General features: G+C 49.2%; 8 protein-coding genes and 5 non-coding genes; 6 read left to right on the top strand and 7 right to left on the bottom strand.

Moving 5' to 3' along the window:
- The first annotated feature begins 47 nt into the window (after positions 1–47).
- Positions 48–3454, top strand: CNAG_05294 (F-box and WD-40 domain-containing protein CDC4). XM_012193190.1 has 4 exons: positions 48–844; positions 928–2192; positions 2288–2513; positions 2586–3454. The coding sequence occupies exons 1-4, from the start codon at positions 107–109 to the stop codon at positions 3123–3125; spliced, it is 2769 nt and encodes a 922-aa protein (XP_012048580.1). The 5' UTR covers positions 48–106; the 3' UTR covers positions 3126–3454.
- On the bottom strand, positions 3431–7286 carry CNAG_05293 (glycogenin glucosyltransferase). XM_012193444.1 has 5 exons: positions 6915–7286; positions 6607–6863; positions 6155–6533; positions 5926–6092; positions 3431–5861 (listed from the first exon to the last, which is right to left on the bottom strand). The coding sequence occupies exons 2-5, from the start codon at positions 6854–6856 to the stop codon at positions 3877–3879; spliced, it is 2781 nt and encodes a 926-aa protein (XP_012048834.1). The 5' UTR covers positions 6857–6863; positions 6915–7286; the 3' UTR covers positions 3431–3876.
- A 207-nt stretch (positions 7287–7493) lies between these two features.
- CNAG_05292 (alpha,alpha-trehalose-phosphate synthase (UDP-forming)) lies at positions 7494–10348 on the bottom strand. XM_012193189.1 has 8 exons: positions 9889–10348; positions 9737–9820; positions 9582–9684; positions 8937–9513; positions 8329–8875; positions 8144–8252; positions 7935–8075; positions 7494–7847 (listed from the first exon to the last, which is right to left on the bottom strand). The coding sequence occupies exons 1-8, from the start codon at positions 10129–10131 to the stop codon at positions 7642–7644; spliced, it is 2010 nt and encodes a 669-aa protein (XP_012048579.1). The 5' UTR covers positions 10132–10348; the 3' UTR covers positions 7494–7641.
- A 1193-nt stretch (positions 10349–11541) lies between these two features.
- On the top strand, positions 11542–15853 carry CNAG_05291 (hypothetical protein). XM_012193188.1 has 9 exons: positions 11542–11997; positions 12048–12157; positions 12206–12470; positions 12519–12668; positions 12719–12986; positions 13033–13153; positions 13207–13435; positions 13495–14434; positions 14490–15853. The coding sequence occupies exons 1-9, from the start codon at positions 11742–11744 to the stop codon at positions 15685–15687; spliced, it is 3537 nt and encodes a 1178-aa protein (XP_012048578.1). The 5' UTR covers positions 11542–11741; the 3' UTR covers positions 15688–15853.
- Positions 15854–16079: 226 nt separating this feature from the next.
- Positions 16080–16710, bottom strand: CNAG_07827 (hypothetical protein). Its single transcript, XM_012193493.1, has one exon. The coding sequence runs from the start codon at positions 16554–16556 to the stop codon at positions 16266–16268; it is 291 nt and encodes a 96-aa protein (XP_012048883.1). The 5' UTR covers positions 16557–16710; the 3' UTR covers positions 16080–16265.
- CNAG_12401 lies at positions 16134–16926 on the top strand. Its single transcript, XR_001045660.1, has one exon. It is a non-coding gene; the product is annotated as a hypothetical RNA (non-coding RNA).
- Positions 16927–17958: 1032 nt separating this feature from the next.
- Positions 17959–20110, top strand: CNAG_05290 (transcription initiation protein SPT3). XM_012193187.1 has 4 exons: positions 17959–18715; positions 18772–18858; positions 18915–19268; positions 19325–20110. The coding sequence occupies exons 1-4, from the start codon at positions 18455–18457 to the stop codon at positions 19859–19861; spliced, it is 1239 nt and encodes a 412-aa protein (XP_012048577.1). The 5' UTR covers positions 17959–18454; the 3' UTR covers positions 19862–20110.
- A 483-nt stretch (positions 20111–20593) lies between these two features.
- Positions 20594–21357, top strand: CNAG_12400. XR_001045659.1 has 1 exon: positions 20594–21357. It is a non-coding gene; the product is annotated as a hypothetical RNA (non-coding RNA).
- On the bottom strand, positions 20796–21323 carry CNAG_07826 (hypothetical protein). XM_012193186.1 has 2 exons: positions 21095–21323; positions 20796–21035 (listed from the first exon to the last, which is right to left on the bottom strand). The coding sequence occupies exons 1-2, from the start codon at positions 21206–21208 to the stop codon at positions 20946–20948; spliced, it is 204 nt and encodes a 67-aa protein (XP_012048576.1). The 5' UTR covers positions 21209–21323; the 3' UTR covers positions 20796–20945.
- An 80-nt stretch (positions 21358–21437) lies between the features above and the next one.
- On the bottom strand, positions 21438–21968 carry CNAG_12399. XR_001045658.1 has 1 exon: positions 21438–21968. It is a non-coding gene; the product is annotated as a hypothetical RNA (non-coding RNA).
- Positions 21953–25101, top strand: CNAG_05289 (hypothetical protein). Its single transcript, XM_012193443.1, has 6 exons — positions 21953–22448; positions 22503–22795; positions 22851–22958; positions 23054–23239; positions 23325–23766; positions 23859–25101. The coding sequence occupies exons 4-6, from the start codon at positions 23187–23189 to the stop codon at positions 25044–25046; spliced, it is 1683 nt and encodes a 560-aa protein (XP_012048833.1). The 5' UTR covers positions 21953–22448; positions 22503–22795; positions 22851–22958; positions 23054–23186; the 3' UTR covers positions 25047–25101.
- Positions 22039–22583, bottom strand: CNAG_12398. The gene is made up of 3 exons (XR_001045657.1): positions 22534–22583; positions 22397–22463; positions 22039–22348 (listed from the first exon to the last, which is right to left on the bottom strand). It is a non-coding gene; the product is annotated as a hypothetical RNA (non-coding RNA).
- On the bottom strand, positions 24415–25723 carry CNAG_12397. The gene is made up of 2 exons (XR_001045656.1): positions 25109–25723; positions 24415–25038 (listed from the first exon to the last, which is right to left on the bottom strand). It is a non-coding gene; the product is annotated as a hypothetical RNA (non-coding RNA).
- Positions 25724–25735: the final 12 nt, after the last annotated feature.

The following is a 25735-nucleotide window of genomic DNA, read 5'->3' as shown; positions in this document are numbered from 1 at the left end:
GGGGCTTTTCACCCACTTTTCATTCCTCATCCTCTTCACTTGCATCGCGAAGGAGAGAACAGCGGGCAGCGAGCAGCGAGCACAGCGAGCACAACGAACACGCAGCATGGCGCCCAGCCAGTCCCACTCCACGCATCACCGCCGTCCACCGTCACGGCACCCCGACCTGGGTGTCCCTCTCTTCTCCCTCGCGCCGTCGCCCTCTGCGTCGTCCCGCACTGCGCGGCCACACGGGGACACCGACAGCGACAGCGTAGACGATATAGCGGAAATGTCGCTCGAACGCCTGGCCCTCTCCCCGCCGGCCACAGCGACAACAATCTCAACGACGCTGGCGCCGCCGACGCCGACGACGCCCACATCCAGTAGCACGGCGACAACTACGCATCCCGTCGTCACAACGGACATAGAGACGGCTGCTGGCGTCGCAACAGGCGCAGTGTTCACGGGGGTAGGTATCAACCCCCCTACGCCGGCACCCAGTCCCGGCCCGCATATTCGTGGATTTGACGATAGCGATACCCACATACGAGAACATCTCGAGCAATTGATTTATCACGGTAATGCAAACACCAGCACCGATACCGAGTCCCAAGACGAAGAAGCAAAAGCAAAAGCGCACCTACCAGACCCCAGCCCATCACCATCTACACCAACGCCACAAACCATCCTATCCCAATACACCTCCCTCCCACCCCTCCTTCGCTCCAAATTCCTAAACCTCCTTATCCCCCATCTAGCACTGCATGAAGCGCTCTCCCTCTCGCGCAAGATTGAGCCGCTTTTGAGAAGGGATTTCTTGAGAGAGTTGCCGTGGGAAGTGGCGTTGCATGTCTTGAGCTTTGTAAGTCGGGCCGTCTCTTTTTTTTTTTACTATTTCCACAGTTGGATGGGGTAGGGTGTGCTGAGTGGCTTTATGGGAAACAGGTAGACGACCCCCAAACACTTGCCCGAGCGGCGCAAGTCTCGAGGTACTGGAATACACTCTTACAAGATGAGACGACATGGCGCGATCTGTTGGCTAGACATCATCATCATCATCATCATCATCATCGGTATGCGAATGGGAGTGGTGCCGGGATTTCTGGCCGGGACCCACCCCAGCATGCTCGGGCGATTTCCAGAGAAGGAATGGAAAGGATGGCGGGTAAAGAGGAGGAAGAAAAGGCGTGGGATCTGGGCTCGGGATTAGGACCGCCTGCTGAACCAATCCCCGCCACCAACAATCCTCATCCCAACACCAGCACCAACACCAACATCAGCACCAGACGGGGAACATCCACCTCCTCAAGTCTAGCGGGGACAAGCAAACAGTCAAAAGCTCGAGAAAACGCTTTGGGAATCGGGAGCGGGACAAACCAAGCATCCTGCATCAAGCGTGTCACACCGTTCGGTCTCGAAAAACGCGTTCTCAACCTCTCTAGCGGTCTCACCGGTCTCCCTCCCGCTCTCCCTCCCCCCATCTCCCCCATCTCCCCCATCTCCCCCATCTCCCCCTCCCCATCTGCCTCCCCTCAGTACTCTTACAAAACCCGCGTCAAACTCGCCTACCTCACCGAAACAAACTGGCTCACCGCCGGCGTCCTCCTCGCCAAACACCTCTCCGCCGACGACTCGGTCGTCACCACGTTAAGCTTTGACGAAACCTGGATAGTGGTAGGCATGGCGAATAGCAAGATACATGTGTTTAGCGCGTTTAATGGGGGGTGGAAGAGGAGTTTGGAAGGGAGGGGGGCGCATACGCAGGGTGTTTGGGCGATGGTGCTGGTTTCCCCGCCGCACCAGGCGCAGACGGCAAATCAGATGCAGGGGCAGGGGCAGGATATGAAGCGGATGAGGGGAACGAGGGGCGTGATGGGGTGGTATGGTGCGCAGGCGTCAACTTCAACTTTAACACCAGCACCAGCGTCGGCATCGACATCGGCATCACCATCGGCATCACCAAACGCTTGGTCCGGCCTCGACTCGCCTTTCAGCCATCCACACCCTCAAACCCAAACCCAAACCCAAACCCATACCCATGGCCGGGAGAATCAAGACAAAGGCCAAGGCCAAAGCCAAGATGAAAGCGAAGATGAGAATGAGGGAGGCAATTTATGCGGTAGCGTCAGAGGGTGGCAGGGGTTGAAAACGAGTTTGGTAGTCTCGGGAGGTTGTGATAAGCAAGTCAAAGTATGGGATGTCGAAACTGGGTACGTTTCCCCTCCCCCCCCGCTCCCCGCGCTTCTTCTCCCCCCCGAATCTTCCCACATGCTAATCGAAACAAACCCAAACACTCTTTTTTTAGACAATGCATCCACTCGCTCCCCGGCCATACCTCCACCATCCGCTGTATCAAAGTCCTTCCCCACCGACCTATCGCCGTCTCCGGCTCTCGCGACTACACTCTCCGCGTATGGGATATCCAGCGGGGGCGATGTTTGCATACCCTGAGAGGACATACGAAGAGTGTGAGGTGTGTAGAGGTTTGGGGGAATATGGCTGTTTCGGGGAGTTATGATAATACCGCCAAGGTACGTCCCAAACACTCTTTTCTCTCTCCTAAAAGTTACTTGGTTCATACGCTAAACATGGAAAACAAACAGTTGTGGAACCTCGACACAGGCGAATGCCTCCAAACATTCACCGGCCACTACTCCCAGATCTACTCCATCGCATTCAACGGTTCCCTCGTCATCACCGGCTCACTCGACTCCACCGTCCGCGTCTGGTCCCCAACCACTGGCGAATGTCTCGCCCTCCTCCAAGGCCACACCGCCCTCGTCGGCCAACTCCAACTGTCCGGCTCGAAACTCGTGACCGGCGGTTCGGACGGTCGCGTCATCATATTCGACCTCTCCTCCATGTCCTGCATCCACCGTCTGTGCGCACACGATAACAGTGTGACGTGTTTACAGTTTGATAAGCGGTTCATCGTCTCCGGCGGGAACGACGGGAGGGTGAAGCTGTGGGATGTGAAAACGGGCGGGTTTGTGAGGGAGCTGACGAAACCTTGTGATGCGGTGTGGAGGACGAGTTTTAGAGGGGAAAGGATTGTGGTGCTTTGTCAGAGAGAGGGGAGGACGTGTTTGGAGGTGGTCAGTTTTAGACCGGGGGAGGGGGAGAAAAGGGATAAGGGGAGATGATAAGTAGGGGGGCGATGGGTTTTGTTCTGAGGGGCGTAGGTGTTGTATATCTCTGGTACTCCGACAGGACGTTTTGGAGCATTGTTTCTTTTTCTTTTCCACATGAAAGAGTTTCTTCGTCGCCATCTTGTCTAGGTTTGAACTGTCTTTTATATCTTTCTCATGCTTGTTGATCCAAGAAAAAAAATTGTAGTTTGTGAACAGTTAATTTTGCTCTTGTCTTGATGCCACCTTTGTATCTCTCCTCCATCTTTATTTCATTATGCAATGGGAACAATGATGAAAGCTACCGATGAACATGTGCGTTTTGCTATAACAGACCGACCAAAATGCATTTACAAACTCTTTCCAAAACCGTTTGTTTATCCCAAATGCAGGTATATTTATGTTGATATAAGAACACTCCCATTTCTTTTAGAAACCCAAATCTAAAACACATCGCAAACCAAATCTAAACACATCGCAAAGTGAAATAATAGGCAGAGATAAGCAGATAGATAAGAAACCAGACAGATTATATAGAAAAGATACCAAAGCCTCAGGCAGCTCCCTTTTTTTTTTTTTTTTTTGGTTTTGCACGGCTCCTCTAATGGATAGGTTTCCTCGATATATCGGGCCAACACAAGATACAATCCAGTCCTATCGGGACATTGTTATGACGCATACAGGGAAAAGGGGGGGGGACTTCTTAATATGCTCCCTGCGCTCCGCACAACGTCTCAAGCAAACAACGAGAACAGGACTGATCTAATCACCCTCTCCCCAAGCTGCCTTGCATGAATCGCGCCAAGACCTCTTGACTATCCCGTCTCCTTACTTCCACATCCGTGTTCGGATCCCAAACCCTCCCTCGGCCACCGTAAATGGTTGAGAATGATCCGCTAGGCCTGTGCCTATGCTGTGCGTTCAGATTGGGATTGGCCCCTTGTCCTTGGGGTTGACCATGGGCTTGTGCCTGGGCTTGGGCAAGCCCTTGCGCATGTGAAGTAGCCCCCTTGAAATCAAACGAATAATCTGGAAGACGGACGTTTAACTCGGGTTTCGGGCTTGCCATGCTCCCCTGTCGAGACTGCTGGGAGTGGGGATGTTGTTGTTGGTACTCGTAATAAGTCGATTGATGCTGAGTCTGAGCTTCTCGCTGCCCTCCGCCTCCTGCCCTTCCATTCCCACTTCCGATGGGGAAAGGAATCTCCTTACTGCTCTTCCGTCCATGCGCAGAAGCATGAGGCAGACCCCACATCTTCAACCCTCCGGCAGCCGCTTCTTCCCCAGCATGCGTCTGTGTCTGGACTGTCTCATCAACCGTCTTCACCCTATCCGTCTGTGCCCATCGATCTTTATATTTTTTATTTCCCTTATACGGCTTCGACGAATTTCCCTCCCGGCTTTTTCCACCTTCCTCTTCCGAGGCCGAGGTGGAGTTCTCATCATCCCCATCAGCCGAGTCTTCAGGTTGCTCGAAACTTTCTCGTCTCTCCAGATTCCTCGCATTAGTGAGCCGCGGGGATTTACCAAAAGTGGAATACTGAGTACGGGGTGTACCCGGGACGGACTGAAGAGAATGGAGAGAGGTGTTCCTCTCATGGGTTTGTGCCTGTGGTTGCTTCTGCCCTTGACCATGACCTTGAATATGACCATGACCATGTCCGTGTCCGCGAGTAGATACACCTCTGACAGATTTTCCACCAGTCTTCCCGCTCATGATATCCACATACCTCCCTATCTGCGGGATATCATCCCACACATTCTTATACGATGCCATAGCTTCTACCATGGACACGTGCCTTGGTGGTGGGGAAGGGCTTTTCGGTGCTTGCCCTGCCATTCCCATCCCTGTTGCGTGAGATTGATGCTGGGAGTGAGCAGGATGGGGAGGAGTGGGATTCTGTATCGAGATGGACGGTGGTTGCAAAGGATGGATCAATTGCTGCACGAGAGAAGGTAACGGTTCCTCCCCTTTCGGGAACACTCTCTCCGGTTTCGGTCTGGACCCATGTCCATACCCAGGCCCGTAGCTTTTCTCTTCCCACGGGAAAACTGCACTTATTGCACGCTTATCCGGCGTGCTCGTGGCAAACCTCGCATACCAACTATCCCCCGTCACTTCCTTTGGCAATGTAGGATACTCTGGTTCCTTGTGTTCAGTCGCGGGTCGATGCGACTCGGGGTGGGCGTAATAGGATGATTGTTGGGAAAGAGGAGCTTCCCATGCGTTGTGGTAGTATGCGTGGGGGACGGACATCTCCGGTGGAGCGCTCGCTGGTGGGGAGGAACGTTGGGCGTCCCAGACGGAAGGTTGGGCTGTCTTTTGCTCTGTCTGAGTCGGAACAGGAGCAGGCGCAGGCGCCGGGGCTGCATCTGCGGGAGGCGGAGTAAGAGCTGAGGGGCTAACGGACGGCGCTATCGTACTTGAGGCAACCAGTTGGGAGATGGGAGCTCTAGGTATAGCCTTGGGTTTGGGCATGATCAGATCCACTCGTCCTTCAAGCGGAAGGGAGGTGTACTGCCCCGGTTTAAAAGCATTCACACCCCTTTCAGTGGCAGCTTTGAGCTCGGACAGATCAAGTTTGTCTTCAGGCAGGACAGTGGCTGCTGCTCTTGCTTGGTTCGCGTGGGAATCCCAAGCAGCTATGGTTTGTGGGACAGCAAAACGTCTCGAGATGTCGGGATCCAGAGCGGAAGCCGGTCGGACATGCTTGTCGTACACTGCAAACCATCGATCTATGAGAGACAAGTCTAGATAGGAAAAGAAGACGTCAATGAGTTGCGCATTTCATTGAACAGGCAAGGAATGACTTACAGTCGTAAGAGTTTTCCTTTCCTTTGACATTTGACACACCGGCCGGTCGTCCGGGGAGGCTCGTCCACGGTTTGTTAGGTCCAATAAAATGGACATTGCTGATCTTATGACCAAAACGTTTATAGGCTGGGGCCCAAGTATACGCCGCAGAGGGGGTAACGTTGTATCTATGGAGAATGGTGTCAGCAACCATCATGGATTAACGGGAAACTAAACGCTGGAAACGTACGTAAATGACAGTCTGTTCCAATCCCCACCACCACCGTCTTCGCTAAACCACTCATTCAACAACCCTTGGTCAGCACCATCAAAGCTGCCATTCCCTGCTTCCCTGTACAACCCGTCCTCCCCTTCACCATCTTTCAACATGCCTTTAAGCCCATCCCAATCGCTCTCTCTAGGACGAATGACCATAAACCCAGAGTTGAAACAGTCTGGCCAGCCAGTATCAGGGCATGCAGAAAACACGTGAGGGGCTGTCGAGGTGAACAGGTGCGAAATGGGCCGGAGTGGGAGAATGTCGGCATCGAGATAGATAAGAGTAGAGAAGAACGGGGCGAGGCGGAAGAGATGAAGCTTTGTTAATGCAAAGTTCAAATCCGGCCGGCCTGTTAGCGACAATCATTAGCGTTCCGGACCATCTTCCCTTGCAGGCCACAGACCAAACGAAAACGACCTTACCCATGAGCTCTAACCCGACTTGACCGGCTTTCCCACTCCCAATAGGCTCCACGCCAATCACCAAATCATACCCTGCCCTTCGCAATTCGCCGATAGTAGCAGCATCGACCGTTTCTGGAGTCACGAGGGCTACAATCTGAAAGTCCCGCGGGGCAGGGTGAAGATCATGGAGGGCATGGAGAAGCACGAGGGCTCCGGGGAGATACGAGGAAGTCGTTAGAAGTGTAACGAAGGCGTTGGGAAGAGACATTTTTGGACTGGTAGGTTGTGAGCTATGGCCTGATGTGGCAACTCAAGTGGGGACTTGCCTGCTATGTTTACGTCGCTGGAAAGAAACAAACAAGAACAAGAACGAGGCAAGGTTCCGCTTGTTCGAGTCGAGGATGCGGAAGGCCCTTTCTTTGTACGAGGTCTCAATAGATGAGACACGCTCTTTTCTTTTGGATTCGCCTGACGAGGAAAGGCGCCAAGGAGGAGGATAAAAGTAAACAAGAGAGGAAAACAACAAGCGGAGGGAAGCTGCTGGGGAAGAAGGATGGGGCAAGGCGGGGCGGAGCTGTCAGCGACTTGTGCCTGGAATCCAGCCTCGGCCCATTTAATGTCTCCAGTATCAGTGTCTATGATAAACAACCGTGTGTAGCCGGGCAAGTAAAGAACCATGCATCCGGCGTCCAGATACAGCTGCCCATCCCGTATGCATACAGTCGCATGCGCAGACATGGCCTGGTGTCTTGGCCACATCCTCTTGCCACTCTGGGGAACAACGCGACAAACAAGTGACGACGGCAGCCAGTTCCCCTATCTCAGGTTTCAGGGCCTTTCCCTTGACGCCTTCCGACGGAGAATCACCACTCTCCATGGGGTATGGGGAATCATCTTCGCCTCAATTACTCTTGTTACTTAATTCTTTCATGCATCGCCAGACACAAATAAATGGAAGTGGTGTATGTAATATATTTCAACAAAAAGATCCTTTTTTTTCAATCTCACCCTTCTCATTCCCTTCAGCCATATGCCAGTACTCATGAATGAAGCCTAAGTTTGAGACCCGCCCTGGACCTGCGCCTGAGCCCAGTTAACAGCCGCTCCCGCTGCAGCACCCAGACCAGTCACAATTCCACTCTGTGAAGACTTTCTCCTTTGTATACTGGCCTTACTGCTCGTCCTGCTCAAACTTCCAGACTTTCTTCGTCCAGCAAGACCAGTGGGGCCAGAGGGGCGTTGGCCGGAAAGACGGTTAACTACAACAGAGATAAGGAAAGAGGGTATTAGCATTTTGTCTGTGCGGTTAAGATAAGATAAAAACAAAGAGGAAACATTGAACGCACGTTCATTGACGAATGAGACGCCCCAAGCCTCGGCTGTGTACTTGCTGACATAGTTGAACAGTTTCTGCCAGTTCGTCTTTCTCTGCTGAGGAGATAACGTGAGAGCTTGATTGATCGCATCGGCCGTAGATTGGACGTCCCCTAGAGAGAAGACAAAAACAGATCAGCCTCAATAACAGTGGCATGAAGCAAGGGAAAAGTGAGCGTACAAGGGTTGATAAGAAGACTACCGTTGAAACTTTGGGCTGCACCAGCAAACTCTGAGAGGATCATAGATCCATGTCTCTCGGCCTGTGATGAAATGTATTCGTATGCCACCTATTCCCGTCATCAGTGACTAATCCAAGCGCTTGCTGAAAGAATAAACCGAAATCAAAAAAGGTGGGGCACTTACCAAGTTCATACCATCCCTAGTTGAAGTCACCAAACAAGCATCCGCCAACGCATACATTGCCGTCAACTCTTCAAACGGCACACTCTTGTGCATATAATGAATCGGCACGCTCTCCACCGTTCCGAAACGACCATTGATCCTACCGACAAGTTCGTTCACACAAGCTCGCAAATCTTGGTACTCCTCCACATCTTGTCGGGATGGAATCGCCAGCTGGACCAACACAACTTTGCCGATCCACTCGGGGTGCTGGGTAAGGAAAGTCTCAAGTGCTTGGAGCTTTTGAGGGATACCTTTGATATAATCCAAACGATCAACACCGATGATGACCTTGACGCCCTCAAACCTTGCTTCCAACGAACGAAGGCGTTTGACAATGGATTCTTTTTGAAGACCTTCGATAAACTGGTTAGGGTCGATACCGATGGGGAAGGTGCCGACTTGGCAATATCGGCCGTCAAATTCAATACCGTTCGGCTGAGTCTCGAGACCGAGGATACGGGTGCAGGATGAGAGGAAGTGTCGAGCATAGTCATATGTGTGGAATCTATACAAAAAAGATGGTCAGTCACAAAAAAAAAACAAAAAAGGAATGAATGGAAACCTACCCAATAAGATCACACTGAAGCACACCGAGCAAGATTTCCCTTCGCACAGGCAAGATCCTATAAATCTCACTTGACGGGAAAGGAGTATGCAAAAAGAAACCAATCCTGATCCCTTCTTTACCCTTCTCCTTCGCCACCAACTCTTGTTTCTGGAAAGTACTCATTCCCCTCGCATAATGAGGCCTCTTAGGACTAGACTTCACATCCATCTCCCCACCTTCCTCTTCTACATCATCCAACATCTCCACGCCTTCATCCTCCGCCTGTGCGACTCCCGGACCCATCTTGAGCACCTCTTTCACAACAGTATCATCCACACCCTCCTTTACCCTCCCAAGCTCCTGTCGGACCATCTCACCCTGTGCAGATTCGCCGGTGATCATAGAACGGAGCAACATGGGGAGAAGCATGAGGTGGTAGTCTTGCACCCAGACCATGTCGCCCGCTTGGACCAAGGAAGAAACGACGTCGGCGAAACGCATGTTGGCTTCCCGGTAAGCGAGCCAGTGGGCAGCGTCAAAGTTCATCTCCCCGGGGTGATAGTGGAACAATGGCCAAAGGATCGAGTTGGAGAAACCTATAGGAAAAAAAAAGACGGTGTCAGCATTGCGGGTTGGGAATGGTTATCAGTGGGACAAGACTTGCCATTGTAGTGACTGTCAGCAAGCTCATCAGAAAGGTAAACGGGGTAACAATTGTATTCGTCGAGCAATCGGCGATTGACGGTTTCACGGTCTTGCATGGGGATCTAGCATGACAGATAAGCCGCTGCGCGCCAGTTCCGACTAAAGCCTACTCACATCTTTGCCGGGCCATCCGATCCAGGTGAAGCTCATAGTCTTCTTGCATCCACTCAAAGCGGAAACCAGTCCACCAGAAGACATCTACACGAGCGCTCGAATGAGCTTCATTTCCGAAATATTGTGCAAACCATTTTGAAGGATTGACAAACCTTAAAGTGATACTCCCCATTGTCATCTTTACTAATCGTCACCGGCAATCGGTTGGACACGACGATCAACCTCTGCTCTTTGCTGGTTTCGAGCTTAGGCCCAGACGACGACGTAGTGGGGGAAGGAGCATCAGAGGTGCGAGCGTTGGCGGCCGTGTTGGCAGCCGTGGCAGCTGGAGAGAAAGTACCTGTAAACGAGGTGGAAGTGGGGGAATTAGGGATGTCGTTTGACATTGTCGTCATGATCGTTGTTTTTTCTATTTGTTTGGTAGTGATATTGAGCGATGTAGAAGATACGGTTAAGTTTGCTAGCTAGACGGATAGATATAAAGGAAGTGGAAAGGAAGCGGTCAGATGAAAGAATGTAAGAAAGGAAGTGAACAGAGTGGTGCCAAATTCCAGCGAACTTCACACCAAGGAATTCACCGCCGTGAAAAACGTTGATCCCCCCTGACGTCAGGCCTTCCCCACATTCTGCCCCCTGCCTATTTCTACCTGTATATGCATTTGGTGACGTCTCGACCTCGCTAGCGTATCCCCTGCGCTCTACCTGAACTTTCAACTAGAGTACTCAAATGCAGCATACAGAGAAGAAAAGAGCTTGGCCAGAACCCAAGCCTGTCAAGAACCCTGCACCGAAGAGAATTCCAGCAAAATCGTCACCCTTCTCCGCCATCCGCCGGCCCGGCCCTTTGAATCTTGTGTGTGTATCTCCGAGAGACGGCCGACAGAGATTCTTTCTTCTTCTTCTCTTCGTTTCTTCAATCCAAAACATATGTTCCGCCCATGTGCATGCATATGATATGTAGCAAAAAAAAAAGAAGTGAAGTGCAGGAGGGATGGTGGCAGATGCATAAAACGGAGTGCGTAAGCCCCAATGATCGTATTGGGGACCTGAGAGCTATGCTGCAAATGCTGGCTGCGGGAGTCAGATGGGAGAAGGTTTGTTACCGTACGTACTACCTGTTGGAGATCCTAGGGGCGAATGACCATGAGAAAACGATGAAACACCAGAAGCCAGACAACTTCGAGGCCCGAACAAAGTCATTCGGGGGTTGTCAAAGGTGGTCTCTTGACGTCTCTGCTTCAATTCGTCCTTAATTACATGCTTCATATAAAGTACACGGCGCAATATTAATCTCTCATCCGGTCAACATCACCCAGCAGCGTATTGAACTTGCAAATCATTACTGCCAGGTTGCACGACGCGTATACTTTGGTTGTTCAAGAACACGCGGTCTGCTGAATATGTTAGAACTGAACGGGAGGTTTGAATGTTATAATGCCTGTGCACCGTGCATGCAGTACCACGTAGTGCTAATTGCAGTAGTACGCTTGTTGGTGGTAGCCGCACTTCGTTATAAACATCGGGCTCAGCCATTTAATGAATGACATTAAAGCTCAAGCAAGGAGACAAAGGGACAGTGGCTCAATTGGAAACATGTAGATAGCAGATACTACGTATTATGCAGGAGACAGATTACTAGAACACATATTTGATAGCCTGTCGGTGGTCGATATAACGAACGAATGAACCATCGGCGAACCGTTAATAGGAACAGAAACGGAGATGGGATGACCTCCATCCAGGCACGACTGGCTTGTGGATGTTTTTGGCCTGTGGCTGAACATAAATGCACGTAGCCTCTTTCAGCGACTTCCATAAAGCTGCAGTGTATCTTGACATCGCACTAAATCATCCCCCAAGCACACGCTGGGGATAACAGTTAACCGATAGGAAGTGAACAGCATAGCCTTCGAGATAATAAGCCAACTAGGCCGACGCAACAGCTGTATTGCCGCCCAGTACTCGCCATCCGCCACGCCTCAGTCACACTATCCAATGCTGCCCAATGTCATTTCCCCCCTCAGTGAATCATCTTGTCCTACCACGCACCAAACGGCGCAATTACAATACCCTCAACAATCAAACGGAATACTCGGAGGATAATCAGTTTCAAAATGACGTAGAGGAAGAAGGACGCGATCAGGTGGACAATGCTGTTGGTGTAGGCGGGCCGACGGTAGAGTTTGGAAGACAGGGTGGAGTTAGTCTGCAGAGGAAGAGAGGCGCTTGGGGATGGATGTGGTCTGTAGAGGATAGGCAAGGTAAGTGTCAAACGCCCATCACAATTACCTAGACGCTCACACAGGAGTAGATCTCAAGTGGAGAGTGGGCAAAGAAGCGATTCACTTTTTTCCTGCCACTCGAACGCCAGAGATTGAGTCTGATCCAGAACTTTCTCTAAGAGAAGTCATAAGTTCATCAGTATGCTTGTTTCGACGTACGTGAAATGTGTTCTGACTTGGACTTTAGGTACAGTATGCTGAAGATCTTTGCTTACCGTACGAGCGAGATGGCTTGAGAGATGTGATCACCGACATTCTCATGGAAGAACATGCGGCAGGTCCATCTGGGACATCAAAGCAACCCGCCAGACCTTTGCCCAACACAGAGGAAGACGCATTCGATGAAACGCAAATTTATCAGGGGTCAATTGTTGCGGTCATTCAGAACAGTCGAGGCAAGAGTGCGAGGACGTTTGTTGCATTCCCGACAGGAGAAGTTGGACATCATCTGAGTATGCCATCCTATTAGTCAGTCAGACATTGTGCTGACATATAAATAGATATAGCACCATTTCTGACGACATCCACGACAAGGGTAGATAAAAGGAGCAGATTTCGCTTCACACCGACAGTAAAACCTATCGACAGGTTTCCCACTTCTATCTTGCAAATATGCTCTTCCCCTATGGTATCGCCATCTAGAATAGACTGTTAGTATTCCCGTTGATTGATTGAAGACAGAATTCTGATCTTGATCCAGACGATGCGACAGCCCTCCTGGTCAGAACCCGCATTACAACTCATCTCCTTAACCTTCATCCTTCCACCACCCCATTCCCACCTTACATTACTTCAACTCGCATTGCCGAGCTCTCATTTTCTGACACCGAAGATCGACGGCATGTGGATGTTGTTCTCGATCCGGCAACGTGGTCAAGGGCTCTGGTGGTTGATGAAGGTGGGGGGATATGGATGTGGTGGGAGGACAAAGAAATTAGGGGAGGAAGGCTGGAGAAAGTCATGAACTTGTGAGTTTCATCGCTGTTGCATATGCTAATGCTAACCGTCATTTAGGAGGAAAATTAGAGACAAAATAACGGACGATAGAGATCAATTCTTCCGCATATCCTTTGGTACGCAGCCAGGGACTGCTCTGGTACTCTCTTCATGTGAAGCCACGTTGATAGATATTGACGTATGTTTGATCCATGTTCGCTTCTCTTCTGCCAACACTAACCCTAGAGTTAGAATCTTGACCATCCGGCAACCTCTTTAATCACGCTTTCGGGCTTCACCCGCCGATTCACCTTTCTCGAAAAAACTGCTCTTGAACGTGGATCCCGTTATACCATCATTTGCACTACACATGAAGTGTTCTGGCTTGATGAGACTGGTAAAGGAGTACCAGCTCTGGGTTTTAGGCATGAATATGGGGTAACGGACATGGAAGCTATTGTCTTCCCTGGGCAAGGCAAAGGTAAGTGTCCTCTCCCATGTTACGTGCCATTAGGGCTCGCATCTGACAAAACGTTGTAGATCAAATGACAACCTTGCTCTATTCCCCATCACATCCCTTTATCACAGCTTTGACAACACCCAGAACTGACCCTGTTCGATTCCTCACCCCACCTTACGCCCTCGGTCTCCCTTTACATCGAGATATGACTCTTAAAGAGCTTACCTACCTCTCACTCAACAGCAATCGGCACCCGCCATCACTGATAGCACTGGATGAGGAAGGAGGCCTATGGTGCACGCCCCTCATATCCTCGCGTGACGCCCATTTTGGTGCAATTGGTTCAGCTGGAGGGAGAGAGGGGCAAAAGCAAAGACAAGAAATTGTTCCGATAAGCGCACAGTGGGATGAGGAGGTTAGCTCTCTAGCGGCGAAGTGGGAAGACAGGGAAGAACTCGGTGTTGGCGATGGATGGCTTGAAAAGGCTCAGGTGACGTACAAGGAAATAGACCTACGATGGGTTTGGCTGGCTATCAACGAGCAGGACATCAAAATCTTTTCGCCCGAGCCGTCAGTGGCGTCATTGAGTGATATCGGGGGGGTAGGAGAAGAAGAGGCAAGTGGGGAACTGATGACGAGGAATGATTGGGTCGCGGGTGACGATAGAGAGAGCGGAGAACAAGATGTAGATAAGGAGGGAAGGGAAGAAGTTGTGGGAAACGAAGAAGGAGATGCGGATAATAGGCTCGAAGAAACGGATCGCGAAGGGAGATATAGGGAAGGAGGAGGCGCAATTGAGAGTGATGAAGCTGCAGCAAATGCTGGCGACTTTGCTGCGGAAGAAGTCGAGAAAGATGATGACGGAGACGAGGCTGACTGGGAAGATGAGGAGGGAGAAGGAGAGGAAGGCCTTGAAGGAAAGCAGCGCCAGCGTGAAGAAACTGAGAGCTGGTTCAGGCCTGAGGAGTTTGCACAGTATCTCAGAGAGCTGGAGGCACCCATGGATGGTTTGGTAACTGGGTAAGTCGCCAATGCTATCTATAAACTTATCGCAACAATCTGACCACATGAACAGAAGTGAACTTGCTTTGGGCATGTGCTTCCCCTCGGCCTCCTCTTTAGGTGGGGAGGACGTCAGGAGACGGGACGATGCTGAAGAGGATGCTTCCCTCCAAACCCTCCCTATCCATCCTTACGCTATTCGCTCGACTCTTGAGGGCATGGACGAAATGGTTTTGTCCAAACTTGTGACTATCTCTCATACTTTGCATAGCAAGTTCCCCAGTTTCATTGAATCTCGCCCTCCTCTCCCTCTTCATTATCAAAAACCGTCTCAACTTTATGGGTCCTTCCTCGAATCTTTCCCGCCATCTTCACTACGGGACAATCTCTCCGCCGCTCAGCTAACTCTCAACTTATATCTATCGGCTTTAATCATCTCGCCTTCTGACTATCTACCTTTGACTCCAGCAGCACATGATCGATTGATTGATGCTGCCGCGGAAGAAGAGCAGCAAGGAGATGAGGTTGAACGGTTTGTGCAAGCTACAAGCCAGTTATCGCTCAATGATCGTGCACCACCTCTTATTGAATTCAATGTCGTCAAACCCAAGCTTACATCTCTCAAACTCCGGCACAAGAGTTCAGACGCTGCGGAGAGCGAATCGGAGTGGGAGGATATTGATGAAGGTGAGGAAAAGGGAAAGGAGGAAAAGAGGATGGCGAGACTGCAAACATATATAGCGAGGACGTTGATTGATGATTGGAAGCTCGGACAGGACCTGACTTATTGGGCGTGGACACCCATGGGATTGGAGGGTACTCAAAGGGACCCTGAGCTTGCTACAGGCCCTACACGGGGCGACGCATCACAGCCCATAAACGGAGTACCCAACACACAAAAGGAAAGCGATAGACGCATTAGACCCCTTCCCAGCTCTCGCTCACACCCGTCATTATCTCTTTCCCAGCCGCAATCCCAAGTGCATCCACCTTCACCTCCACGTACATCTCGTTCTCACCCTTTCTCTCACCTCATTCCTCCTTCTCTCTCAACTTCGCAAAGTATGCCATCCATTCCTTCACTCGCCCAAGGTCCGAGATCTTCACCCCCGCCAACCATGTCGCAGATGGGAATTGTCACCTCCAGTCAGCCGGAAGGGGAGAGCCAGGATCAGGAAATGGGTTGGGCAAGCACGCAGGTGGAGCGAGGGAAGTTTGGAGGGAAACTGGAGAAGAAGAAGAAGAACAAGAAGCGTCTGGGTGGATTCTAACAGAGCATGCCCGGTTCAACTGTAAAAGTACAGTATCATCTGCATATGCCGCTGTGCGTGGTATCATTATTATTATAGATTCTTTAGAAATAGCATTTGCACACTTTATAACAACAGACTCAGCATGGATTTTGAATGCTTATCGTATGCACCAGCGTATATAATCATAGCTGCAAACTGCAAGTCATAAAGACGGACGACGAAGTATCGTTGGTTGGTGTAATTTACTCTTTATCGGACAACGGAGCGCCGATCGCCAGGTGGCGATTTAGGCCAAAATGCGAACCTGGGGGCTGGAAAAACTTCGGAATACTCTACATACAGTGGTATACTGACGTGTATACTCCTGGATCCTACGAGATTACGAAAGAGAGCACGTAACATATATAAGTCGGTCGGTGCATGTGACGTTAACCCATTCCTCATGAAAGTCGCCGTGCTCATGGGTCAAATTTCACTGAAGCAACGAAATGCTTATGGCTTCCTAACTACGCATCAGTCCATCAAATCGGAAAGAGAATAAACAGGAAGAATCGACGACTAATACAGCATTACCAGTATGAGTACAAGTTCACAGCTTACAGCTTTTTGGCTACACGATTTTTCACAGGGAGAGGTGCATGCTGGCGTGGATGCTGGCACTTTGCTCCGGAAGCGCGTTCCGAATTCCCCGTCTGTCGAGCGGTAAAAGACAGCAGAGCCTTTTCCACTTTCCATTTCCACCTTCGAGCCTTCACTTCCATCGGGCCCCCACCTCCTTGGCCCTGAACCCTGAGCCAATCATCGTGGAAGGATTTTCTTATCTCTAGTTGCATATGTCGCGAGTTCGCGCCGTCCGCGGTCCGCAACGTCGTCGAATCTTCATGCATCTATGCATGTGCGAGTCCTGAGTTTAGGACTTTAGGTGCAGGCGATAGACGATGGATATGGGCGATGGGCCGCTGATAGCTGAAGTCTGACCTTTCGGCACTGGTGGGCCTGGTGAGTCTCATGTCTGATGTTCTATTTTATACTGGATGTCGAGCGCAGAGAGTTGAGTTAGCGATGTACATAGCTACGTACGACCGGTATATGTATGTGTATCACCGACCCGAGAGTTTATTATCGGCAGGAATTTGAAGAATTGACTCGAAATACAGCCTCGTCAATCGATCTTCTCTGATATTCACTCCTCTAAACTTATTATTTAATGCGATCATAACGCATCTAGTTTACACGTTTGTAAAAGGTAGAATGACATCCAGTAGTCCAGGACGAACGGGGATAGAGACAAATAAATATGCACCAAGACAGGTGGTTTTTTCGCTTAGTTGAACTCTTCCTTCGCCCTTTACGTTGATTATTTCCAAACGACTGCTCGACCGGCGGCTACTGGTCCGCTGGCCCGGTTCAAAGCTTTCATCAAAGATCAGAGACGTATAAACGACATGAAACGCCGTCTATAGCAGGCGATAGGTGATTTAGGTAATAGGGGTCCGACCGAAAAAAAAGGAAGAGAAGAGCAGTCTTCTGCGTAGTAGTCCTTGTGTATAACCCGCCGCAGTTATGTTCGTTTGGATGAAGCCAATTCCAAGTTTGACACAGTGATAGATAAGTTCGACGCAATTCACTACTCTTCGGCGCATATTATTATTCTTTGGCCTCAACGATCATCTATTGCGCCCCCAGCGGGTCCAGCTCGCCATGCCAATTCGTCCTCGGGGATTAGAGAATTGTATGTAGAATAATAATAGTAATTGCCCATCAAGCATAATAAAAAATATGCATATCACCTTTCGTTTACCGTGTCCCCTTTTGCATCCTCTCTTTTTCCCCGCTTCTGAACGGCTGTCGTTGGTTGTTCGCCACTCATCGCAACTCGTGCCCCTCGCGTAGTAGCAGAAAAAGCGACCCGAAGCGAGAGGTGACGGAGACATCGAGGAAAGATTCCGCGACTTCTCGGTTGGTGTTTATAATGGAAAGCCCTGCTCCCTTGTCCACGTCTATCATTTGCCCCTTGTTTATGACCGCTTTCCAGTTCGCAAAGATAAAGATTTGACGCTAAGGATCGCAAGCCATGCATGTAATTCGCCCGCTCCACATGGCGCTTATGAAAGCGAAAAGTGCGAGGAGGGTAAGCGCCTGATAAGAAGCGAGGCCCCATACAGGGCACATTGCTAAGCGGTCCCCCACCCGGAAACCCTGAGCCGGCAGCGACGGCGAAGGGCTTATACGTAATAAGCACGAGTTCGTAATTGATCGTTTATTTCGTTCAAATCATTCAATCCATCGGTTAAGTTATCGGTTGCCTCGGTCAAATCCACCCATCCTATCCTGACTTTCATTTCTCATTCCCATCTCATCTCTAGTTCAAGACATCCACAAAACAATACGTCCAGCAACCATCCATCCTGCCGAACGTGTTGTACGAATCCCGAGTGGCCAGACGTCCAATCACAGGCTCGACAAGCAGCAGTCGTCTCGCTCGCATCTTTTTCTTGCCTACGGAAAAGCACGATAGAAGCTAGCGAGTTCCCCGTATACCAAAGTAACTCTTGCCTATCAGCCCATAATCAAGCGTCGACAACACTCTCGGTAGCGAGAATACCCTACATTGCATAGCGCAAGAGTCTTTTTTTTATTGTTTCACTCGCAACCAGCAAAGGTCTGATAAAAGAACTTCGTTTAACCACGCTCCTATCTGCGATCTTTTTTCTGTTCAACCTTCTTCACTTCAAGATCATCCACATCCTTTGACCTCAAACACAACAGCAAGCAAGCCTTCAAAATGTCATCGCTTGCCCTCCCAACTATCCAACCAAGCCAGTCTCACACCCCTTCACCTTCCGCTCCCGCGCCGTCTGCACCCCAACCGACCGCATCTCAAAGAACACGCAAACGATCAACGCCGCCTCTGGAAGAAGATTCAGATGAGGAGGAAGAGGAAGATAAGCGTCGAGGCACAGGCCCAAGTAAAAAGAAGGCTAGTGGAGTTTGGGGATGGGAAGATATGGGTGACTACAAGTACATGGTTGAGATCAGGCAGATGGTAAGTGCTGGACTCCGCCTAATTCTACCGTATACGAAATGTTTACTGTTCATTAGATGTTTGTGTTTGGAGAAGTCCAGACTCCATTACCAGAAACTGTAAAACTTGTTGAAGACATAGTCCGTGGACAAATCATTGAGATTGTATGCCCCAGTTCTTCCTAGACTACTTTCAGCCGTCTCGCTGACAAATGCCTCAGGTCACTCGGGCCCGCCTCCTTACCCATCTTCGGTCATCTCGTTTCTTGTCTGCGGAAGACCTCATTTTCCTCATCCGTGACGACCGTGGCAAAGTTAATCGTCTGCGAACTTACCTTTCCTGGAAGGACGTTCGCAAGCGTGCCAAAGAAGAGGCGGAACGAGCTGGTGAAGATATCGACCTCGATGTGGATGAAGACAAAGCTATGAAGGGCCGAAAGCAAATGGTGAAGCTACCTTGGGAGCTTCTAACTCCCTTCACAAGCTTTCTGAGAAGCATGCCGGGTAAAGAGGAAGAAGATGACGAAGACGATGATGAGTTGCAGGCGCACGAGGATTCTATGCAACGTCTACGAGTATGTTTCCTCTCTCCCGTATATTAACGGTCTCGCTTACATTCATACTATTATAGGAAGCCGACGAAATTACCAAGAAAATGACTAAGAATGAATACGCCCAATACAGCGAATGCCGCCAGGCATCATTTACCTACCGTCGCGCCCGTCGATTCCGGGAATTCATTAACTTCTCTGCCTACCTCGATGTCCGGCCAAACGATGATATTGTTGACATTCTCGGGTTCTTGGCTTTTGAGATGGTCAGGAGCTTGTGTGTGACAGCATTGGATTTGAGGGAAAGGCTGGAGAAGACAAAGACGACGGGTGGAGGAGAGGCGGGATCGGCACTCGGGCCGGCTGGCACAGGTGCGCAAAAACAAGATGGGAACAAACGTTCCTCCGCGGAACCAGGAGTGATCTCACAAAACAAGACACCTTCTTCAAACCCGCCATCATTGTTCGCTCCTCCTCCTAGCGCGCGCCAGCCTTTGCAACCATGTCACGTTCTCGAAGCATTTGCTCAGATTCAAAGGGCACAGGCGGCCAACCGGGTCGGAGGAATGGGAAATTTTAGGGGAGGAGTGGGTAAGAAAAGGATGGCCCTTGTTTAGGTGTACATTTTCGGTGTTTGCTTTCTGTGTCTTTCCGGTGAAATGGTGGTCGGGTCCTGAGTTGTAAAGTATCTGATTTGTTTTCGAAGCGTACATATATCTTCGCCTTTATTCGTACAAACTTTCGCTGTTGCACACGTTGTCCGTGATGGATATATGTTTGTAATTATCACTGCAAATGGTTGTTCAATTTGTCCATCTGTACTCTTGTTGCCGGTGCGATTGATAAATTACAGGGGATGCTACGAGACCGATTTAACAAGTCGAACCCTCCCGCAGGTTTTGCAGAGACTCCTTGTGGGATAATATAGGGAGATAGGAAGCTTAAACCGTTCAAGAAGAGAGACATTGACCTTATAAGTGGCAGTATTACTTGGATATCATTACTAGCACTACCTAAAAGGATGTGCGTATCATCATTGACGAACGGACATGGATCGGGACAGTCCTTAACCCACCCCCCGCTCCGTACATGAAATTGCTACTATTGCTACGTACTGCCTTTACGTACAGCAACTACGTAGCTGCGGCTACCTATGAGATTTTACGGAAGTTCTCGTTTCTAATGGAATACGGAAGTGAGGGTTGTCGCTCCATGGGTTGCCCACCCAGTGAGATTAACCATAGCTATTAGGGAAGTAAATCGTCGGCCGCCGTTGAGCGTGCCAAATGAGATGACACGATGGTATTTTTGAGTGAGATATGCCATTCGAGAAATTTCAGATCAGGATGCGACGAGCAGGAATTTTTCTTTCTCCCTTTCTTCATTGACTTATCGCGGGGTATCAGCTTACAATACAAATATGGTTATAGCTCTCAAAAAGGTTGGAAAAAGCAAAACTTGCTCGCTTCATTCAGTTTTGACTACCTACTAGTCATTTACCGGTTTGAGGAAGGAAGACCAAACGAACTTTCTTTGCGCGGGCTCAGAAGAGAATGAAGAGTACTCTGTAGCATCTTCGTTGTTCGTTCTATGGGTTGCCTACTAAGGCCAACGCCGCTGACGTCCAGGTGCGTGCGAGATTTCAATCATAATAAGCTACAGTATAATTTATCGGATCCACGGTCGCCACGACAATCTTCACTAAATTCCTTTCCCTCTATAAATGCCCTCAAACATTATGACCTGTCTTTCTTCTGGTTTGATATCATCAGCCTTGTTATAAAGGACTTCCTGCTCAACGGGAAAAGATAAGCACAGGCGAAGTCAGTTTATGGATTGCTATTACTCACGTTGCACTTATAGCACTTCTCGCCTTCAGCAGGATGACGAGGACTCGCATCATAAACAAAGCCGCAATGAGAGCAGTAGTACTCGGTGGAGGGCGTCTCGGAGAAACTGTACATGCTGGGATGTGGCTTGAAGCTTTTGTTGTCTTGAGTACTGGGTGGGGACAGGAAAGAGGTTGCTGACAGTCTGACACTGTAAGTCAGATATGGTCTTTATAGGATTATAGAGCGGATAGGCAGATTTCGATGCATGATGGGTTGGCCGCATTAAGCTCGTCAGAGTTTCATGAGAATTGATGGATGACATGGGTTGTTAAAGGATTATTCGCGACCCGTCTGCGCTATTCTTGGCTTCCATTATTCATGCATGATCACATAGGGTAATGGAAAAGCTGCAGAAGATCTTGGCTACGACTTAAGCGTAAATGATTGTCACACGATGATCAAGCAATAAAGGTTAAGAGGTCTCTTGATACAGGGTAAGAAGAGGGTGATAAAAGGACAGTGACCGATGACAGAAGAGCGGCGACATAATACCGCCAACCAAAGAATTCGGAGAGCCGAATAACTAACGTGTTTAAATCTCATTCCTTGCGTTGTCCGCCGTAGCGAGCTCCGTTGTGTGATGATTGGATACTGTACATGACAGAAGAGGGAGTGAAGGGACAAGAATAGGAGATGATGATGGAAGGCAGATTCCTTTCCGCTGTTCGGGTCCTACGTAGCCATAAACACAAACGCACATATCCTCCTCTCCGCTTCATGATGCGGCATTACGGCATCATTCTCACGAAGGCGGAAGAGGAAAGTGATTGAAGTGAGCAGAAGACAAAAAATGAGTAATAGCAAAGCTCGTTTGATCGACCATGACTTTTGGAGTAGTGCACCGGGCAAAACTTGACTTTGAGTTCCTTATTCGCATTGAAGTTTCATCATATATGCGATTGACGTCCGCTAGCTCTCGTAAAAGCATTATTTTACGTACATTTGAGCAAACGGTCCCTCTCGGATAGTAAGTCTAATCTCCGTTAGGAAACGATTTATACAACAAACCGTCGGTAACAACAACGACTTGACATATATCATGCTTAACCATAGCAGATACACCTCATTTGCCTGTCGCCACCATCTTCAGTTGACCTGGCCATCTGTACTCCCTATTTTAGCTGTAATGACATGGCACCTGAAGTTGCAATCACATCCTCCACCGCGTAAACTTCCTCCGAGTCACTATTCTATCCACTGTTTCCTTTTCAGCTGAACTTTCAATTAGTTTTTCGCCACTGCGTTAACAAGATGTCGTACTTGGACGATGTCTTACGAAATCTTCGGCAAACCGATAAAATCCCAGAAGAAAGTGAGAATGCCTCCCCTTCCCATGAATTCAGTGATCTCAACATCAGAACTATAGCCAACGATGAATATGGTTACGTAATACATACCTGTCCATGAACGGAAAATTCGAGGCCTGACGACTTCGTAAAAATCGGCATTGGGGGAAACAGCTCAAAAAGCAAAAAGAAGGTCGGTCTCTGTCTCTAAGGTCGGGGGGTTGGCGAGGATTGGTTGTTGCGACAAATTACGAGTGATAATCACGAATGGATCGACACTGTCATTCATCCTTTTCATCAAGGGATATGACATCGCTACAGACCCATGAGTTCCCTGTCAGAGCGTCTTCGATTCTTCCTAAATATTTTTCAAGTAGGTTGTCTTGGTTACCACCTCATAATGGTTGATGATCGTTGCAATCTGTCAGACAAACAAGCTCCGATCCTCCTTTCACACTTTTCCTTTACCAATATTGCCTGAGATTTTCGTTTAATGAAGGGACTGGCATTTTCAAGGAGATTTAGAAAGCCTGGAGGTACGTATTTGGGGAGGCAGATAATTCAAAATCCGACACCCAAGGGAGCAGTAACTAACTGGGCCCTAATACCTCGCCACCACACCCAATATCAGTTACCCATCATTTTCTCCTCTCTCTATATTACCCTTCTTAATCCCCAGCCGAATACTGTAATGTAGAGCTGATAAATATCTCAAATATTCTGACCTAAGCAGCTTACCAACTATACCGATCAATCAAATCTCTATGTCGTCCTCTGAAGAACCTTCAACAAAAGGCAAAGAGAGGGAGAACCCAGGGTAAGGACAAATATCATCCTGATCTGCATATATTCTCCTCCTTTCGTGAGAGTAGCATTTGCTCACGTAGTTTGTATGGGTAAAGATCTATCAATGTCACCCACTTATCAGGCCCTGCCCGACTCTCCACCACTGCTAATACTAATCCTTCACATGTTACTTATTCTCACAGGCATTTGCGGGATGCGCTGACCGGAGGACCTGCGGACCCTTCCATGATCCAAGGTCTGTCTTCGGATTTTGTCAAGTACCCCTCTTGGAGGAGCAATAGCGTCACACATACTATGTTGCCTGTGAGCGGTACTCAAAGGCACCGTTTTCTCATCCTTCCTGGAATTACGGATGAAGGTCAGTTCGTGTACGATACGTTGCTTGCGTTACGAGAGAGGTCGAAATACAAACAATCTTCGTTGGATTCATATAGAGAGAGTCAGTGGTGCGAACCGCCAGAAGTAGACACTTGGTGGGATGAGGAGGTGAAGAAGGGTACGGAATGGTATAAGGAGTATTGCAAAGTTACTGGATTTGTGAGTATTTCCTGCTTGGCGTCATTAATAAAGTTCATCTGTTGTGCATATAATACACAAATAGTTCAAGCTAATCCATCTGGCCAATGAAGGATCCAACGAACCCCTCAAATAAGCAACGAGCCCTCAGCGAATGGTCTTCCACCATCTCCAGTCGCCTCCGTCAGAAACTGGAATCCGAGCATAGATTCCGACAACAGTGTACCTTTCCGACTCTGAGTGTCATGACGGAGAAAGACATTGATGTCGCACTGCAACATCGTTTTTCCTTCCAAGATGAAAATGATATACGAATCGACATTGATCCTCGTGCGACGATGCATGACTGGAGTATCCTTCGTCTAGAGTTGGAGAACAATCCGAAAGTTTGGAGGCGTGATCAACCACCATCTATAGGTTCACACGCTAGGGTCTTAATTCACTCAAATTACTCTTATACCGGCTTGCCGGACGTCGTTACAAAGTTGGCCCTGCCCTCCAACCCCGAGGATTTATACAAGACATCACCTGAAATTTACGCCATGTTTGATCCGGATAATAAAGATGCTCAACAGTGGCTTCAAGGGATCATTGACCGAGCCACAGAGGCATTCTCAGATTTTGATAGGGATCGAGGAAGATCAGCGCAAATCAAAGATGGCATCTGTGGCAGGACGTCGCAAGACTGGGAGCGGTACACAGATGGTCCTCAGAAAAAAGCCGAATGTCTTTCTGCATATACTAGCGCATACCTACAAAACGAGTTCAACCAACACACTCGGGATACGAATGTTGGCCGAAGCAGTCAACAATCCTATTTGATTCCCCAAGTCGAGCCGGTGCACGGTTATGATGATTACACGTGGAATAAGTCACTCGAGACCGGCACTTTCGATCCCACTTTCTTTCGCGGCACAGGGAAGATCGTAGATTTGGTCGCAAATGATGTTAAAAGACGTCTTTGCGCTGGGACGATGGTGAATGGTGATATTTCCCAGGCAACTCCCGAGGGCGCACCTCCGCCTTATGAATACTCAGAGATATTGCCTGTAAGATGTGAAGCTGGATCCTCTAACCTGGCAGCGTCGACCCAGATTTCGGGAGGGAAAAGTACAAAGGGAGACGTGCTTCCCCCCCACGGCGGAGAAACTGCTTCTCTTCCTTTCCAACCCAATGATAATGATCACATGGCAACCAGTAGTCTCTTTAACGAGCCAGTTGGCAGGACAAGGCGCTGGTCCTCTACGGCGAGAAGGCTATTGTGTGGGGGCAGCAGAAGAAGCGGCGATATATCTGATTGATGATGGTAGCTGAAAGTTAGGCTGTATGCATGAGAAAATTAACGAAGGAGATGAATACTTACTGTGGTCGAAAGCTCCCAATATTATCGAGCGCCGCATTGATAAATAATACTCATATAGATCAGGGAAAACGGTATAAGGGCCTCAAAGCACCCCTACATAGCAGTATCTTCGTTCTAGCCATGGGCGTTCATCCTTCGCACTTGTCATCTGACTCCTTTATTTGCCTTTTGGTCGCTGTTGTATCATTGTACCCATGAGATTCTTCTTTCCGAGCGAAAGCGACAGTCAGATGACCTCTATGCTCATCCCATTGCTCATCCATTGCTTTTGATGGCCTGCTGAAAAGCAGGAAGGCTTTATAATCTACGTCACGTGGGAAACCGACAGCCTTTGTGGATGTTCAGTTACTCCAATGAAATGAATGCCACCTCCGACGTTCTCCCATCTTATCCCAGCTCGTGTATAATTACAGCCTGATTCGCTTGGTCGGAAATTGAAGGAGTACACGTCTGTTGAGCGTCGTGGAATGGTCCATGTATTACGTAGATCGAGCATCGAGATCTAGCACCCATTCGAATCCGTCGGTCATTTGTTTTTGGCGTCCCTGATGTACTTCGTTGTAGGGTACAATTGAGTAGAATGCAGCACCCCTCCCAGAATAAGTCTGTATAAATGTAATAAATATT

The sequence above is a fragment of the Cryptococcus neoformans genome, chromosome 4 (assembly GCF_000149245.1).
Source record: "Cryptococcus neoformans var. grubii H99 chromosome 4, complete sequence".
Taxonomy (NCBI): Eukaryota; Fungi; Basidiomycota; class Tremellomycetes; order Tremellales; family Cryptococcaceae; genus Cryptococcus; species Cryptococcus neoformans.
This window is presented reverse-complemented; position numbering and strand designations above follow the sequence as displayed.